This window comes from Labrus bergylta, chromosome 24 (genome assembly GCF_963930695.1).
Source record: "Labrus bergylta chromosome 24, fLabBer1.1, whole genome shotgun sequence".
Classification (NCBI taxonomy): Eukaryota; Metazoa; Chordata; class Actinopteri; order Labriformes; family Labridae; genus Labrus; species Labrus bergylta.
Window position 1 is genome coordinate 3450513 of NC_089218.1, and position 19048 is coordinate 3469560.

A 19048-nucleotide genomic window follows, 5' to 3' on the forward strand; every position below is an offset into this window, starting at 1 on the left:
AACTTTTGATTACCTGTAAGTTTAATGTTTCTGTCTTGATTATTCTGTCGGGTAACCGTGTCAGAAAGTTTGAATATTTGAGGTAACAACTCCTTTAGATGTCATGTTTTATTCCATCAACAGGCCAATACAGTGTAGATAATGAGTTCATGATGATATGCAACAAAGAAAAGCTTGACATTAGGCATTAATTGAAACATTATGTTCACTCTAAATTAATCAAAACTGCTTTGGATTAATCTTAAAATCACATTATTTCACTGAGTCATATTATTTGTACTATTATTCCATCTTTTTTAGGGTTCTTCCTCGCTCACAGCTTGAGATTCACGTTTGCACCTGCAGCCTTCTCGTGTGCTTCTTTCAGCCACTTAATCAGGATCCTGTTTGTCTCCGCTGGCCTTTCCACCTGAGTCCAGTGTCCGCACTCCTCGATGTGTCCTCTGCTCAGGTTAGGGAACTACGATCACAAACACAGGGGTCAGATTCATGTCCCATAAAGGTCAATAGACTCAGGAGATGGAGATGGATCATCCCACTGCTTTTTATTAACTCACCGTGTCCTCCATCCCTTTGGAGAAGGCGGGCAGCAGAACCTGGTCTTTACCCGTTGTCAGCATCAGGGTAGGCATCAGCAGCTAACACAAACACAAGTATGAATCCCCCTTTCATGAATCAGACGCTCAGTTTAGTCTGCGGCTGAGAACATCAAACATTTATCTTTTGTTTGTGAACAGCTGGTTTGAATTTGAGTTGAACAACGGCTGATCATCCTGCAGGGGCTCCGGGGAAACATGCAAGTGACGCAGCGTTTAACCATTTCTGAAACCTTCTTCCCGGGAGAGCTTCTTTTTTTTTTTTTCAGGATATTTCGGGCTAATTTGTAATTTTCCAGTTAAAATAAGACCAGAAAATGCTCCAGAAGATTTCCTGTGAGCCACATCCACTACGTTTCAACTGGAAGACTGGCTGAATCTCGATTTGCCCCCCCCTGAGCCCTGAGCCTCCACGGACTGAGCAGGAACGTGCATCAAAGTGAGTGTGTGAGGGAGGACATGGAGATTTAGCCTCTGTTTCAGATGTACACATGCTCTGTTACAAACCTTTGTAGCAGGCCGAGAAAGCATCCACTTCTGGTTCCCCTCTATGTTACGATACCAATTCAGCGGCCCCCTGTGAAACAAAAACAAAGGACTTAGGTTATTTACTCGATGCGACTTATTTCATGTTATTTAATATTCAAAATAAATCTCCTTCCTGATACTATTTTGGCTTTATCTAAAGTAACAGCAAAGACAAGCAAACACTTGACCTCACAGAAAGTCTCCTGCAGAGTCTTTCTTGTGCTATTATATGTCATAAATACTTAGCTAAATCCAAAACTTAAAAACCCTTTAATGAGCTATGGCGCTGGTAGCTCGTGGTTAATGCGTGTACCCCATGTTCAGAGGATGTAGTCTTCCTCGTGGTCGGCCCAGGTTCAAATTCGACCTGTGGCTCCTTTCCCGCATTTTGTTCCCCACTCTCTCTCTCTCCCTTCTTTCTGACTGTCCTGCTGTCCTGTCTCTGAATAAAATAATAAAACGCACCTTTAAAAAAAAAAAAAGATAAAAAGTGTTCCGACCTGAAGCCGTGCTCTTTGTACCGGCTGACGTAGTACTGCAGGTCGGCCTCCGTCAGCATGGAGCTCCGGGGGATCTGCTCAGGCAGACCCACAAACAGACCGCCTACGACACACGGGACAGTCAGAATGTGACTTCCTCTTTGTTATCTGTCAAGAATATTCTGTGTGCGACCTCACCTCGAGCACAGACTCCTTCAGTGCTGATGTTCTGAGCCTTCCCCTGACAGAAGACACAACATTGATTTATGATCTGCACACCAGATAGTGAGTGTTTCTTTTGTGTATGTGTGTGTGTGTGTGTGTGTCCTCACAACTTCAGCACTGCTCATAAACAAAATCTTGAACGTCCTCTCCAAGTCTTTCTCCAGCTCGGCCTCTGCAAGACCCTGAAAAACACAGCAGCACAAGCACACAGTGAGAGCTCTGCAGGTTGTCTCTTTTAGTCATTTTGTGTTTCTTTGGGATCAGCTTTGTGTCTTCTCTTTCTTCTTTTGTGTCTTTAAGGTCATTGTTTGTGACTCATTTTTTGGGTTTCTGTCTCTGGTTGTTTTGTGTCCCCTTTGGTTCGCTGCGTCTCACTTTGAGTGTGTGTCTCTTTGTGATCTTGTTGAGTCGTTTGTGATGGAGTTTTATCTCCTCTGGGCTGTTTTGAGCTTCGATTGATTGATTTGTGCCTTAATGTGGGTCATTTTGTTTCTCCTGTTTTGTGTCGTCATAATCTATCAGTGTCTCATTTTACCCATTTTGTGTCTGCATGTGTTATTTTAACCTCTCTATGGGCTGTTGTGTGTACCTATGGGATCATTTCATCTCTCCTTTGGGTTGTTTTGTATGTTGGGTGTCTCTCTTTGTTATCTATTTGTTTGTCTATTTGTTGTCATTCTTGTCTCCTTTGGGATGTTTTCTGTCTCTTTTCTGTCTTTTTGTGTTTCTTTTTTGGTGGCTTTGCGACTTCTCATGATTGTTTGACTTCAGCGTGTCAACATGTTGACGTGTGTTTATGTTGCAGACGGACTTACAGGCTTCTGGAAGTAGACCTGGTAGTCAAAGATGGGAATCGACTTAATTTTCTCAATGGAATTAATGGTAGCATCGGCACGAAACAGAGGAGTGTTCAGAGACGCTGCAGCCCTTCACACACACACACACACACAACAAACAAACACATGTTTAACTTCTCTGTAAAGTATGGTCGCTGTAAGAAGCTCTGAGTTTGTGTTCACCTGACTCTCTCAGGGTAAAACTGAACCATGGTCCACACCAGGCTGCCGCCCCAGTCGTGACCCACCAGGGTGACCTGTGGCATGCACTGGCAGAGAACAGAGAGAAGATATTTCACATTTTCTGTTTGTTTGATGCATCAGAAAGCTACACATGAAGGTGAGATTAACCCTTTGTGTGTGCAGCAAATGTTCAGTGTGCAGGTTCTGTCTCAATATTAATGGAAACACTTTGAATAGTTTAATGAGGTCATAGTGTGTTCTTACTCACCATTTTGTCCATAAATGTGATTAAATCCTGTAAAATGATAAACAAAAACAGCATTAAATATTATCCGGTGGTGACAATTAATGTCCTACTTTGACTTTAGTGTTTGTTTAGTCACTCAAGTTTCATAAAAAACACCAAAAAGGATCCATAAAGATGTGTAAATACAGCTGCTGTCTTTAATAAGATATCTTAGTGTTTGGGTGGTTCATTAAAGGGTTAATAATCCAATGTAGTGTAATTAAAACTTCTTCTATTCACCTAAAAACATTAGGGATTTGTTTGCTTTCCTTGTCAAAGATGGCCGACTGTTTTTGTAAAATGTACAGAAACGATATTTTCCTCAGCATCTACTGTTTGTGTACTTCATTATTTCCTCTGTAAATAATGTTTGATGACATTATTTACAGAGGAGTCATCATAACTGTTCATAGTCCTAGAGAAAAAGGTTGTGAAATTATAGCGCTTATTTTATGTACAGAAACCCATTGTGTTGTTTGCTGTTTTAAGCTGAACTCTCTTTAACTGTCACGGTCATGCATGCAAATGTCTATTGAAGTCCTCGTTTTTCCAACTGTTTATTCTATGTCAAGAGATTCAGTTATGGCATCTGAAAACACAAAGAGGCATCAGTGGCAGTGATGGATTATGCAAAGACTCACAGTTTACATTTGCATTGAATTTTCTACAGCCTATCAAACTTCACACCTTAATGCCTTCCTCTCTCTAGTTTAAGCCTCATCAGCAGAGATGCAAATCCATTTTTTCTGGATCATTGTTTCATAGCTTTTTTGGTGAAAGTTATTGTCATTCCAGACCCGAACATATGTTTGATGACATATGAAGAGTGTTTGGGTGACTTTGTACCTTGCACAGCTGCTCCTGAGAATATTCCTCGATGTCTGCGGAAGAAATAAGAACAAGATCGTTTATGAAGAAGGTCGCTCTGGAGGTTGTAAAAGGAGGTTTTAGAAAATGTAAACGTTTTTAATTTGGTTATTTAATACATCATAAAGAGTCCTGCATTCAAACATTTTTGGTTCATATGTCCAGGTTGTACTCTGAAGCACCCACCAGGTGGCGCTGTGGACTCTCCGTATCCCTTCATGTCCAGAGCCAACACCCTGAACCCCGCTGCTGCCAGGGCTTGGATCTACCAGAGACACGAGAGGACTTTTAATTAGAGAGAGAGCGAAAACAGTGAGTTTGATCCTGCATGAAACTGTGACTGAACTGAACATAAAAGTTGAAACAAGTTCAGCTGAAACAATTTGAAGCTTCTTAGATGTTCAAGATTTGATCTTTTTTTTTTTTTTTTAAATGTAAATAATTTGAGTGTTTTTTTAATGATGAAGAAGTTTAGATGCATTAATATCAGGTCACTTTGGGCTTTTCTCACACTTTTTAAACTTTTAATAAACCAGACAATCCATGAATAAATAAGAGAAATAATCATTAGTTACAGTTTTATACAAACGTAGTGTTAAATTGGATTAGATGATATAGTACGCTGTTGTTTTCTCAGATGTAAGTGTTGATGAAATGCTGCTTTTCACATGTTGTAAAGTTACCTGGTACCTCCAGGAGTACCAGCTCTCGGGGAAGCCGTGACACAGCAGAACAGGCGGGCCCGAGCCCATTTCAACGTAATGAGTCCTCACACCAGGCTGACACACACAAACACACAAAAGTCAGTATTAATATCACAACAACAAAACACATTTAATTGTGCCTTAACTTCCATGTAATCTCTGAACTTCACCCTGATGGTGATGTATCCATGAGAGACTTCTTCAGGGTTGCAGGAGGGCGGAGTACTCTCTGCTCCCACTGCCTGAAACACATATAAGTGTGGAACAACATGCACATGTTAGTACAGTAACTTTCTGAGGATTACAGCAGCTCCTATTTAGTAATATTTGTATCTATTTATGCTGCATCTGATTACAGCGTCTTTGCAGACAACACGTGAATGCAAAGGAAGAGCAGTGTTTTTTATGCACACCTGAACTCTGGTTGACTTGGCCAGTTTGTCCAGAGCATCTTCCAGGTTCTCCACCAAGATGGCGTCCATCCCCGCTGCCTTGGCTGCCCTCACACCTTCCTCCTCTGCATCCAACCACAGAGCCTGAAACAAGACCGACAGGTCGTCCTTTTTGATGCTATTCAGAACTTTATGTTTTAAAACGATACAACCTCTGTAATTTGAATGGTGGAAAAGACTCAAGCTTTAAAATCTATTTCATGAGACACGTGTATAGGAGGGGAATGACTCCCCCCTGTACTTGTGTTGTATTGAATTTAAAATTCTGGTGTCCTCTACCTGCTGTGATGTCACTCCCAGCTGCTGCAGAGCAGCGCTGAACATCTCAGGCTCGGGGACCCTGTGACCTGTACGACAGGACTGTAGGACCAGGTCAAAATGGCCACCCAGCAGAGACAGAAGGCGGGCTGGACGGTCTCCAGCTGAGGTGTCGTCCACCCAGTGATTGGCCAGCACAGCTGTCAGTAACCCTGATGGGCGGGATCAAAAAGAATGCCTTTATCTGTGAGTTTATCAGGATTCACGTTGTTATCTTCAGCAGGTTTATGAAAAATCTTGTTCATGTTTTAGCTTCAGGGGACCAAAAAAGTTTGCTGAGAGGCCTCGTTTAGCCCACAGGCCGCCGTTTGCCCACCCCCAGCTGTTCATGTGAAGTGTGTGAGTGTTTGGATGTGTGTACCGCTCCGACGCAGGCTGACAGCTGTCTTCAGCACGGCCGCTTGGACGTCCATCATCACCTCACTGAGCTCCTCCAGCAGGCCTTTGACTGACCAATCAGACGGCAGAGTCACGCCCCTGACCTGCGCCTCCTTTATACACTCGTCCTCCAACACGGGCATCATCTACGTACACACACACACACACACACACACACACACACACACACACACACACACACACACACACATACACACACACACACACACAATGACCAAGGATTTTCTAATGTAATAAGACGAGGAGTAAATCGATGTCAGATTGTTTCAACCTCACCCACCTGAGAAAGTGTTACCTCCCCTCTCTCTGCCCGGCTCATGGCGCCGCCTTTAAGGGACGCCACACTGGACAGAAAACCACTGAAACAACAGGACGTAAAGTTTTAAAAAGAAGCACGTCAACATGAGGAAGTCTAATGCATTCACATGAATCTACTTGGGTCACCATTTGGTGTTTTTTCCACTGACAGGCTTACGTTACAGATAGAATCCCTGCAGACCTTTAAGCTAAAAAGGAAATGATTTTTTTAGAAGCAGAAAAGGGCGTCCCATCACTCCCTTCAAACACAACAGACTGCATTCATAAAATCTCTACCTTTACCCCACAAACTACAGATTTTTATTGTAAACTGCTGCCTCAATTTAGTGTTGATGTGAGACTTTGGTGTTTAAGATTGTAAGTATAAATCCAACACACTAACTGAACAGAGGACAAACAATCCTTTCACTCCAACCAGCAAGAAGTGTGCACAAGTTCAGCATGATAAGCAGAGTGACAAAAGGATGACTCCTGACCTACTCCACAGAGTGTGCTTTGATTACAAAACACATGTCTTCATTCTTGGAATACTTTGGACTCCTCACTTCCAAGAGACAAAAATAAATCTTAAAAGGGTTAAAATGTAAATGTTGCAAAAAGGCTTCCTAACTGTGAACACAAAAAGATAACATGAAAACTACACAAGAAGTTTCTAAAGTAGTTTGGTTCAATTTAAGAGACGAACTGCCACAGATACAAATTCAAGACTTTCTGAAGGACTTCTTGTGCATGTTTTAATGTAGAATACACAACATGTTGGAGGAAAATAATACTTTCAATGTGACCTGGATGGCAAATCAAAAAAGATTTGTTTTACAGTGCATAGATTATGTGACACTTCCTTACCCTGGCAGGTTATGCAACTCGTCCAACTTGTTGAAAACAGCATGGTGTCTGGTAGAAACTGTAACTCCCCAGAAGTTGAACAGGATAGCTTTCTTCTCAGCCATCTCTTCCGAGGCTCAGTTCACAGATTTCACTTTTCTGCTTCTGTTCTCCTGCAGGACTGAGGTCTCTCTGCTGAGTTGTGAATGAGTGAAAACTTTGCCCTCGAATGAACTGCCAGTGCAGATCCACCCACTCAACCTGCATGGTGCGGCAGGGTTCATTATACACGTTATATCAGAATCGGAGTCAAGTAGGCTGATTCCTTTGTTATTTGTTTCTATGAATATGAACATTGTTCAGGACTATTTTACGACATGGTAGAAGGATTTCTCCACTATTTAAAACTAAATAAAAAAACAGAAAATGGGGAAATTGCAAAAAAATACAAACCAGTCCTTCCCTATGAAACTGTCCAGGTTGTCTTTTAATTATTTTCCATCCTCGTGTCTGTATTTAAATTTGACATTTAAATTCGGAATTTGGCGAAAATTGCCCGGAAACGAGTTTAAAAAGTTAATTTACAATGTCATCTGTCTAAAATAGACGATCTTTGACTGAACGTGATCTTCATGATGTATCGCGAGACTGTCAGAATAAACAGGAGCATTGTGGGAATGCGTCTCTAACGCTGTCTTGTTGATTTCTCGATATTAGACGACTCGTATCACTTTTATGAAAGCTGAAATGCATAACGCAGTCGACATTTAATAATTAATTATTTTGTTATAAACATTTTTCGTGCACAGTTGTTGGGACGGACTGTAACCATGGAGGCTGCAGAAGGTAAATGACGACTCTATGGAGCTATCCTAGTTAGCAGGAGACGATGCTGTTTATGCTGTTTAGCTGCTAACGGACAGTGCAGGTACATGAAGTCCTCCCTGCAGGATTTCACCCCTTCAGCCGCTGTGTGTGAATGTATTCAGAGACTGTCAGCTCAAGTGAACACGAAAGAAAGAGAAACACGTTTGTTAGAGACTCAGCAGATGTTAAAACCAATATTAATCCCTTTTTCCTCACTGTGTGCAAAGACTCCAGTTTAAAATACTCCCATCATCATAATACTGTTTATTGAAGGGTCGATACAAGTAGAAAATCACTGAGCGTTGAGTATTTTCTTGATTTAAAAAATGCAAGTTAATTCCTCCACTCTCTAAATTGCATAAATATGTTGACAGGAATAAATGTTGGCAGCCTACTGATGCAGTTTAGACAGTGTGGAGGATTTAACTGTCATTTTTTAAAATGCACCTGTCAGAGGACGTGGATGTAATTTTTAAAAGCTTTGGTACTTCATCACCAAAATACAAATGTCACTAAGATATAAGATAAGATAAACTTTAAGATAAACTTTATTCATCCCAGCAGGGACATTTAGGTGTTCCAGCAGCCAGCATACAAACACACAGCACTACACATATATACACACACAACACAACACATATAGACAAACACACAACACATACAAACAAACACACAACACAACACAACACATACAAACAAACACACAACACAACACATATATACAAACACACAACACAACACATATATACACACAACACAACACATACAAACAAACACACAACACAACACAACACATATACAAACACACAACACAACACATATAGACAAACACACAACACATACAAACAAACACACAACACAACACATATATACACACAACACAACACATACAAACAAACACACAACACAACACAACACATATACAAACACACAACACAACACATATATACAAACACACAACACATATATACATACACAAACACACAACACAACACATACATACATACACAAACACACAACACATATATACATACACAAACACACAACACATATATACAAACACACAACACATATATACATACACAAACACACAACACATATATACAAACACACAACACATATATACATACACAAACACACAACACAACACATACATACACAAACACACAACACATACATACATACACAAACACACAACACATATATACATACACAAACACACAACACATATATACATACAAACACATATATACATACACAAACACACAACACAACACATACATACACAAACACACAACACATACATACATACACAAACACACAACACATATATACACACACAAACACACAACACATATATACATACAAACACATATATACATACAAACACATATATACATACACACAACACAACACATATATACATACACAAACACACAACACATATATACAAACACACAACACAACACATATATACATACACAAACACACAACACATATATACGTACATGTCCCACCCATACAAAAAAACATGAGCCCACATAGCCAGGATAAAGAAGTGGTATGGATGGTCCATGTGCATAAGTAGCTGTTACTCATAGATAACAGTACAAAATACTGTAGCTCTGCCAGTGCATAGCATGATAGATAAATAAAGAATTATTATAAAAAAGCAGTCAAGTGTGCAAATATACAGTTTGATATATGCAGCTCAGGCTAAAGTTTAAAATTTAAAATGTCTTCTGTCCTTACTTAAAGGGGAGTCGTTATAAAGTGCAGTTGCAGTAGGTAAAAAAAGTATGATTCTCACAAGTATGATTCTTGTGAAACTCTCGGAGAGATGGAGGTGTCTTTGTAAACAAACTCTGGAGCAGCATCTGTTGTACAGAGCAAACCACACGTGATGCCACAGAAGCCAGTGATGTCGAAGGGAAAAACACAAACATTGAGAGTCATTTAGTTGGAAAAACTTTGTTCGTTGTCTTTTCCTTCACAGCGTCATTTATTTACAGTAAATAAATCAAAAGAATTAGTCGGTAAGGTTATCGCGCTCCCCTCTTCCAGATGTCAGCAGTGCCACGCCCACAGAGGAGATGAACGGCGCTGGGAACCTGATGGATTTCTTGGACGAGCCTTTTCCTGACGTGGGCACATACGAAGACTTCCACACCATCGACTGGCTGAGGGAGAAATCCCGAGACACAGACCGCCACCGCAAGGTTTGACCAGCTTTTCCTTCCATATCTGTGTGTCGTATTAAGTTATCTGATGCTTCCTCGTGAGCATTGGCCTTGGTTGAGCACAATGTTCTCTCCGTGCTGGAAACCTGAAACCGTTTAGTATCTGATGAACATTTATTCCCTCCTGCTGTCTCTATATCAGATCACCAGTAAGAGTAAAGAGTCCTTCTGGGAGCTGTTCAAAAGCCTGCTGGACGCCTGGTCAGGATGGGTGGTGATGCTTCTCATTGGACTCCTCTCAGGTTTGATGATATAATGTACCGCTACCTGAACTGACAGAACTTCCTCACTGTGTCTCAGCAGCGAATAAACCATCTCTCTCAGCTGATAATCAAACTGTAGAATCAGCAGAAACACTGATCATCTCTGATCTAAATTTGGTACTTTTTGATGCAATCGATAATCCAAATGAGGGTGATTAAATTGTTTTAATGTGTCTCATGTTTTGTTGTGTTTCCCTTTAAACTTGAAATGTAATCTTTTACTCGATCATACAGAGATGAAAACACACCCGTTGTTTGTAGTTAGTGCTGTAATACGAGTAAACTGGCTCTTACCTGGGGCCGTCCCGATGTGCTCTGTGTGCTCTGCAGGTACGCTGGCCGGAGTCATCGACCTGGCGGTGGACTGGATGACGGACCTGAAGGAAGGCGTGTGTCTGTCGGCCTTCTGGTACAGCCACGAGCAGTGCTGCTGGACGTCCAACGAGACCACGTTCGACGACAGAGACAAGTGTCCGCAGTGGCAGAAGTGGGCTGAGCTGATGACCGGCCATGCTGAGGTCAGACCTGAGTCACGATGAATTTAATGGAAAAGTTATCAAATTAGGTGTTTCAGTTAAACAAGTTTTACACACTAAATAAAGGTAGTCATGTTGTTTTAAATAACGCCATTCAATGAGGATAATATAACCGTTAGGGAGCATCAAGAGACAGGCTGGTTCACTAGTTTGGTGCATCTTTTATTGGTGCAGAATTATATTGCTTTAAAGCAGGGATCCTACTGAGGAGCCATAATCTGTTTTTTTTTTGCTCTGGCAGCGCCCATCTCTAATACAAAACTCATGCAGTTAAGTGCATAACACATACAGCCGAGTGTTGTAGTCAGGACCACAGTAACCGAGACCAGAGTGCTCCGAGACCGAGGCAGGGCGAGCCCGAGTCAAGACCATAAAAATAAATGAAAAATCATCAACACTCATTTAAACTGTAACATCGGGAAGGTTGCGGGCAAAAGAGTTCAACTTTGTAACACAGCAGCAACGCTTCTCCCTTTTAGCAACCAATCAGAAACAAGAAGGGGTGGGACTTCTGACATCAGCTTTGTCAGCAACAACGGCGGAAGGAGGAGAAACTAAACTGACACGTCTCTTTGAGGGAACAATTTCAGGTCGGGAGCTGCGGCTGAAGCCAGGACACGATTCATTTACAGTATAAGCATGATTTCCTAAAATAAAAGCAAATATTAAGCACACAGTCGGAGAGCTTTTCGAAAACAGACTGAGGGAAGTAGAAGTTAACTTTTGTAACCTAGCAACAGTAAGCACCGGTGTGAAGAGGTCAGAGGAGAAGAAGAAAGGATGGATCACTGACAATAATCACAAATAAATGTTTTCTGTTGTTTGTTTTTTCAGGGAGCTGGAGCATACGTGCTGAACTACTTCCTGTACATTCTGTGGGCTCTGCTGTTTTCCTTCCTGGCTGTGTCTCTGGTGCGAGTGTTCGCTCCGTATGCCTGCGGCTCAGGAATCCCCGAGGTAACACAAAATGTTTTTTTAAACCCAGTACAACATGAACACAGCCCTGTCTACCCAGCACACATACATGTTTTTTATGTCCGTGCAGATCAAGACAATCCTCAGCGGCTTCATCATCCGGGGTTACCTGGGGAAGTGGACCCTGCTGATAAAGACGGTCACCCTGGTTCTGGCGGTGTCGTCGGGTCTCAGTCTGGGGAAGGAGGGCCCTCTGGTCCACGTGGCCTGCTGCTGTGGAAACCTCTTCTGCAGCCTCTTCTCAAAGTACAGCAAGAACGAGGGCAAGCGCAGAGAGGTACGCTGCTGGTGGCGCTGATCAGCTGTTTGTAAAAAGTGAATAACACAGAAAACACCAGAAGAAGAAGAAGAAGAAGCGGATCATCAGAAGCTTTTTGTCATGTTGTTATTTTTAATTCAGTCAGGTTTTTATTGCTGACCTTAGTTAGCAGAACAACACAGAGTAACGCTGAAACATGTCCTGTAATAAAACATAGAGGTTATGAAGCCTTAGTGAGAGTCGAGGAGGTTTTGATCCATCGCTGATCTCTGCTCTTCAGGTGTTGTCTGCTGCAGCGGCGGCTGGAGTGTCGGTGGCCTTCGGAGCGCCCATCGGAGGAGTTCTGTTCAGCCTGGAAGAGGTTAGTTAACAATCCTACTCGCACCAAATGCTGACCTTTAAATTAAAAGATAAATGTTGTTATTTACAGAGGAAACATGCAACAAGAATCTCCTCTTGCATCATCAAGCACGACGGGATATGTAATCAATCTTTTTAAGATATTGATGAATTCTTGAAAAGTTTGGGCGCCGTCTGTCGACCAATCGTGTTGCTGCCGCCGTGTTTCTCTGTCTCCGTCCAGCTGTTTGTTGAAGCTTCCTTCCTCTCTCCTGCAGGTCAGTTACTACTTCCCTCTGAAGACTCTATGGCGTTCGTTCTTCGCCGCCCTGGTCGCTGCCTTCACCCTGCGCTCCATCAACCCGTTTGGAAACAGCCGCCTGGTGCTCTTCTACGTGGAGTACCACACGCCGTGGTACATGGCCGAGCTGGTCCCGTTCATCCTGCTGGGCGTGTTCGGCGGCCTCTGGGGGACCCTCTTCATCCGGGCCAACATCGCCTGGTGCCGGCGGAGGAAGACCACCCAGCTGGGGAAGTACCCGGTCCTGGAGGTCATCGCTGTGACGGGAATCACGGCCGTGCTGGCGTACCCTAACCCGTACACTCGCCGCAGCACCAGCGAGCTCATCTCTGAGCTCTTTAACGACTGCGGCGCTCTGGAGTCCTCCCAGCTCTGTGATTACATCAATAACCCCAACATGAGCCGACCAGTAGACGACATCCCAGACCGCCCGGCAGGACCCGGAGTCTACAACGCCTTGTGGCAGCTCGCCCTCGCTCTCGTCTTCAAGATAGTCATCACCATCTTCACCTTCGGCATGAAGGTCAGTAGAAGCAAGAGAAAGGGGAATACCTAACAGTGTTTAAACACAGAGTTTTTCAAAACGCGTTTTTTGTTTTTCTTACGTCAGTGCTGATGGTTATTCTTCACTTTTTCAACTCATTATTCAGAACATATTTTCCGTCTCGCCGCTTCAGAAGGATTAGTACAGTAAAATCATTTAATCACAATAGACCTTTGTGGAAAAAGTTCCACATCGGGGGTTAAAATGATTTATGACGACAACATCTGATGGACAGCAGTGACGTTTTTGTACACTTGAAACAATATTTGTTTTGTGAAACAATAACAGGTTAGTGTGTGTGTGTCGATGGAAAATAAACCTGAATGATCCTTGATATTAGTTGGCTTTGACTTGAATGAGCTTGGCCATATTTTTCAAGCAAGGCAAGGCAAGTTTATTTCTATAGCACATTTCAACAACAAGGCAATTCAAAAAGCATCATGACAGAGGAAAGAAAAGAAACATTAAAATAGAAAATTAAAAAATCACTGAAATTGTTAAATCTGAAAATATGTTCAAATAAAATAATTAAAATGAAATTAATGTAAAAAAGTAAAGAAATTAAAAGAAAAAAATTATAATTACAGTGCAGAGTAAAGGTTTTAAATCTTATTAAAGCTGTTTAATTAAAGGCAGCTGTAAACAGGTGTGTCTTCAACCTGGATTGAAAAGAGCTGAGAGTTTCAGCAGACCTGCAGTTTTCTGGGAGTTTGTTCCAGATATGAGGAGCATAGAAACTGAACGCTGCTTCTCCGTGTTTGGTTCTGACTCTGGGGACAGAGAGCAAGTAAGTAAGTAAGTAAGACCCTCAGCACCCCCTGCATGCAGAGTTTAGAGTTCTGCCGACAGGGCGGAGCTTCACTTATGTTAGGAGGTCGAAATCAAATAGATACCTGAGGTCGTTTGTTCCATCAGCTGTTGGGTTTTTAAATACGAACTTGTACTATTTAACCCTTCGCTGAAGTGTGACGATCCTGCCTCCTCTCCAGATCCCGTCGGGTCTCTTCATTCCCAGCATGGCGGTCGGAGCTATCGCAGGACGGATCGTGGGGATCGCCGTGGAGCAGATGGCGTACCACCACCACGACTGGATCATCTTTAAGAACTGGTGCCGGCCCGGTGCAGACTGCGTCACTCCCGGACTGTACGCCATGGTGGGAGCGGCCGCCTGTCTGGGTGAGAGGACGCAGCTTCTTCACACACAATAACAATAACAATACCATTTTTGCAAATAAATGAGAAAATGTATTTTTTTAGACCTCCAACTGAACTGTCCTCTGTGATTGTGTCCCTTCAGGTGGGGTGACCAGGATGACCGTCTCTCTCGTGGTCATCATGTTCGAGCTCACCGGCGGTTTGGAGTACATTGTGCCTTTGATGGCCGCCGCTGTCACCAGTAAGTGGGTGGCGGACGCCTTCGGGAAGGAGGGAATCTACGAGTCTCACATCCAGCTCAACGGTTATCCCTACCTGGACATCAGGGACGAGTTCACCCACCGCACCCTCGCCACAGACGTGATGCGGCCCCGCAGGAACGACCCCCCTCTGGCGGTCCTCACCCAGGACAGCACCACGGTGGAGGACGTGGAGGCACTGATCAAAGACACGGATTATAACGGCTTCCCGGTGGTCGTGTCCAGAGAGTCGGAGAGGCTTATCGGCTTCGTTCAGCGCCGGGACCTCACCCTCGCCATCAGTAAGTCCAATAAACTGTCTTTTAACCTCTCAGCCAGAAAGTGATTTTATTCTCCAACCAGACCGGGTGGTGATTAATGAAACGTCTCCCCTTGTCTTAAGAAAACGCTCGTCAGAAACAGGACGGCGTGGTGAGCAGCTCCGTGGTGTACTTCACCGAGGACGCACCGCAGCTGCCCGCCACCAACCCTCAGCCACTGAAGCTGCGACGCATCCTCAACCTCTCCCCCTTCACCGTCACCGACCACACGCCCATGGAGACGGTGGTCGACATCTTCCGCAAGCTCGGCCTCCGTCAGTGTCTGGTCACGAGGAGCGGGTAAGAACAGACTCATTATTCATTAATGTCTATGACATTTCAAGAACCAAAGAAAAGTTCAAACAAAGAATCCAAAAATGATTTAAATAGTCAAAATCAAAAGAGTAAAAGTAAGAACAAGAATCTAGAAATGATGGGAAGCCAGTGTGAAGAAGAGTCAGGGTTGTGTGACCTTTTGGACGACCCGGTTCTAGTCTGACTGCAGCATAAAAATAAAATAACAGTCCTGACAAGAAACTGAAGAGATGCCCTCAACAGAAATTATTTTACAGTTTAAAAAATGTAAATGTGGACCTTGAGCGTTATTTGCTGCATTGGAAAAATATGCTTTTCTGGTTATGATAGATGTTTTCTTTAGAGGTTTAACAGCGCCCTCGGGTGGTTATATTATTAACTTCATTTTAAAAGAGTACATTCATTTGGGGATTATTGGACTTTTTGTCTTTATTTGATAGGACAGTGGATAGAGTAGGAAATCCGGTAGAGAGGGAAATTACATGCGGGGAAAGGAGCCGCAGGTCGGACCTTACCGCAGGCAGGACTTAACCGCTAGGCCATCTGCACCGCTGTACACAATGTATTGATTATGACCTTTAAGGAGTGACATCATTGTTTGTTTTTTAAAGTTGTGAGAAAAGGTATGAGGTACAGCAAAAAGTTGAGAAGTGGGAGCCAGATTAAGTGTCGCTGTCTGTTAGTTTTCTCAGATCAGCTTATGACTAACTTTGTCAGAGGTAGGACGTTTATTCATTTATACATTAATGAAGGTAATTTATTTTCTTCTGCGACATCAACATCTGAGAAGACCTGAAAACCCCTGAACTTGTTTCTGTTTCTGTTTCTGTGTCTGTGCAGGCGTCTCCTGGGAATCATCACCAAGAAGGACGTTCTGCGACACATGGCCCAGATGATGAACCAGGACCCAGAGTCCATCATGTTCAATTAGGAGGGAAAAAGCAGCTTTATTTTGACGGTGTAAATATGTGAAACTAGTGCGACACTACTGTACTGCAACATGTGAAACGTCCCTCCTCCTCAGCTCATGACAGGCAAGTCCCTCCCTGCAGTCTCCACAGCAGCTCTGCTCCCCGACCTCTCTGCGTAACTGCTGGAATATCTAAGCAGCCGCAGAAAGCTTTGACTTAATATGTAAGCTTAGAACGACACATCTGGTACGCAGGCAGGGAATGATCCCATCACACATTACAGAGAAACACCTGCACACTGTCTGGATTGCACAAATACGTTGGCAACCTCGCCGTACATAAACGTCACCAGCGTATTTGTGCAAAGTCTGACAAAGTGAAGAAAATTAATCTGATACTAAAAATGTCAGGAATAACAGTTTAGGGACAAGCTGAGGTATATGAAGTTAAAAACAGACTGATCTTTACATTGGAGAACGTGGAACCTGATTGTTCCTGTTAATTTTTGAACAATTAATTGTCTCAGTGAAGTTTGTTACATCAGTTGAAACGACTCAAAAAAAACGGATCGTCTAGAACAGAATAGACTTCACTATGTTGCCTCACAGCTAAAGAAAGTAGGTTTGAAAGCATGTAACTCTGACACCTAGTGTTTAAAATGGGTACTGCAGTCTAAATTCTAAACATTGTAGAGCTCTCCAAAAAGCGCCTACCTTCTCTGGTCCAAACAAATCCAGAGCATTCAGGAGCAGAATCTAAAGTTAGAAGGAGGACATACTGGCTGCTGCATTGTTGTCAGAGAAGCCAGCACTTCAACATAGCATGTTTCCTTAATGTCTGATCAGATAGTAAGGTACCTTTATCATTTAAAAAAAATGTTTTAAAGATAACGCAGAACTGTAAAAATGGGACCAGCTGTGAGGAATAACAACGTCAGCCAGTTTGGGACTGCTGCTCTTAGTGTTGTGTCGCTGCCATATTTATATTAATGTTATTTTTTATGCATCAGAGGCAACATTCATCTTTTTGTAACTTCGAAATGAAGGCACAAACTGTTACACTCTATGTTATTTTACTGTAGCACTACAGCTCCCGTTAATTTAAGGTGTGTCAAAAGGTTCCCAAGAGCCTCAAATGTGAGAGGAGACGAGACAACAAACTTTGTGAGCTTCTTGTTTAATTTATTATAGATTCTTTGTTTATGTTGAAATGTTAACTGTGCTGCCACAAACCTCACAAACTCCTCCATCCAGTACATTCACTCAGGCAGGAAGTGAAAAGACTCCCTGCATCTCTGACCAATCTGATCAGTTATTCCCTCTAGAAGTGCACATACTGGCTATTATCTTTCTATTCGAGGTGGTCTAAGCTTTTTTTTTTTTTTGGTCTCGATCTCACAATCATCAGGAGGCAGACGCTTCATTTCTGTGTCAGAGCTTGGAAAACATTTGTCTTTTGTTTCGCCGTTGACCTCCAGAAGTCCAGATGAATTTGATCGTCAGACGTGTCTTGCGGTTTGATGGAGGGCGGACTCTTCACCACATTTCTCTCACATCGCCATAAAACCGTATTAACAAAGTTTTAAAAAGTGTTTCAAACCAGACTGAAGCTGAAATATCTGTTACTAGTTTAAAACATGTTTAGATTAGACACCTCTCCTCCTCCAAAAGGCTTATTCAGTTCTCAATTAACTGCTAGACGGAGTTAAGGCCCTTACACACCAAGGAAATCGTCGGTGAGCGATCGTTGCCCTAGTTTTTGCGGCGTGTCCAGCTGTCCCCGGCCGTCTGTGGGTCGTTGGGGGTCACATGTTCCAAGGTGAGACTGGGGCTGCAGTTGGGTGCAGTGGGCTGCACTTCTTCAACACCCCTTTCAAACCAACGGCCTTCCCTGGCCAGGATCCCCTATGCTGTGCCACGCGTTTGTGTAGTGGTTGTTTAACCTCTGCACCGGTCTCTCCCATCATGAGCATGCTAATGATCCACAGAGGCTTACATTTCCAGCTCCGTCCACCAGTTAGTTTAGAGCTGAGGAGAGGTGAAACGTCTTCAACATCTTAACTAAGTCCATGATCAAGTTTGAAAACTTACCTGGATGACTGAGAACCTTCGCAGACGACATTAAAGCTGAAACCTCTTTCATTTAAGACGGCTCATAAAAGAAGGGAATCATGGAAAACCGTGTTGTAGATGTTGCTGAAGTTTCTGCAGAACAAAACCGATCATTTCCTGCACTTTGAAAGACCGTGAGAAACTCGTGGACTGAACATCCAGTGTCTTTAACCCCTGCGTTCTTTTGCTGTGTTGTGATTTTTGTTGTAATAAAAGAAATCATTTTAGCTGCTAACAGTTCATAAAAACTGGAAGGTTTTGTATGAAACACACTCACCATATTGTTGAAATTACCAAGTTTGTGTTTTTAAATGCCAAGAGAATGTAATGTGGAACGACACGGTGTTGTACATATTGAAGATTTATTGTAAACATGTTTTATTTAATATCATTTTGTCTGACACTAACATTGAACCCTGTTCTGTTGTTATTAACTCTGAGTATTTATGAGAATCATGACTCGGACAGAAATGAGACATTTGCACTTTTTGTTTTTGGAATTTGTAAAAGAAGCGGTTGACAAAATAAACCTTAAAATGTTCGTCCTCATGGCGCATAAACGTTGTGGCTTTGCTGCTTTTTTTCATGTGTCATATTGATGTTTTTAATGAGACGAACGGGCTTCTGTCGTCATGGTTACCAATGTTGGATCTGTGT

At 42.6% G+C, this 19048-nt stretch overlaps 2 protein-coding genes across 2 annotated transcripts; one reads left to right on the top strand and one right to left on the bottom strand.

The window, feature by feature from the left end:
* Window positions 1-90: 90 nt before the first annotated feature.
* On the bottom strand, window positions 91-7258 carry ephx2 (epoxide hydrolase 2, cytoplasmic). The gene is made up of 18 exons (XM_020648232.3): window positions 7038-7258; window positions 6154-6232; window positions 5836-5998; window positions 5436-5626; window positions 5118-5240; window positions 4875-4946; window positions 4684-4779; window positions 4187-4265; window positions 3980-4014; window positions 3116-3142; window positions 2848-2933; window positions 2644-2755; window positions 1936-2010; window positions 1802-1844; window positions 1625-1727; window positions 1104-1173; window positions 558-638; window positions 91-460 (listed from the first exon to the last, which is right to left on the bottom strand). Exons 1-18 carry the CDS (start codon window positions 7139-7141, stop codon window positions 314-316), a joined length of 1686 nt encoding a protein of 561 aa, XP_020503888.2. The 5' UTR covers window positions 7142-7258; the 3' UTR covers window positions 91-313.
* A 150-nt stretch (window positions 7259-7408) lies between these two features.
* clcn4 (chloride channel, voltage-sensitive 4) lies at window positions 7409-18951 on the top strand. Its single transcript, XM_020648247.3, has 12 exons — window positions 7409-7862; window positions 9948-10102; window positions 10266-10365; window positions 10717-10904; window positions 11757-11879; window positions 11968-12174; window positions 12437-12517; window positions 12774-13319; window positions 14330-14516; window positions 14638-15036; window positions 15138-15354; window positions 16210-18951. The coding sequence occupies exons 1-12, from the start codon at window positions 7847-7849 to the stop codon at window positions 16298-16300; spliced, it is 2310 nt and encodes a 769-aa protein (XP_020503903.2). The 5' UTR covers window positions 7409-7846; the 3' UTR covers window positions 16301-18951.
* The last annotated feature ends 97 nt before the right edge of the window (window positions 18952-19048 follow it).

Coding starts and splice junctions, on each gene's coding strand:
- ephx2 (XM_020648232.3), bottom strand. CDS start 7,141: ATGGCTGAGAAGAAAGCTATCCTGTTCAACTTCTGGGGAGTTACAGTT. Junction 4,780..4,874: donor ATGGATACATCACCATCAGG/GTGAAGTTCAGA, acceptor TGTGTGTGTCAG/CCTGGTGTGAGGACTCATTA. Junction 4,015..4,186: donor AGAGTCCACAGCGCCACCTG/GTGGGTGCTTCA, acceptor TTTCTTCCGCAG/ACATCGAGGAATATTCTCAG.
- clcn4 (XM_020648247.3), top strand. Junction 12,518..12,773: donor TTCTGTTCAGCCTGGAAGAG/GTTAGTTAACAA, acceptor TCTCTCCTGCAG/GTCAGTTACTACTTCCCTCT. Junction 14,517..14,637: donor GGGAGCGGCCGCCTGTCTGG/GTGAGAGGACGC, acceptor GTGTCCCTTCAG/GTGGGGTGACCAGGATGACC.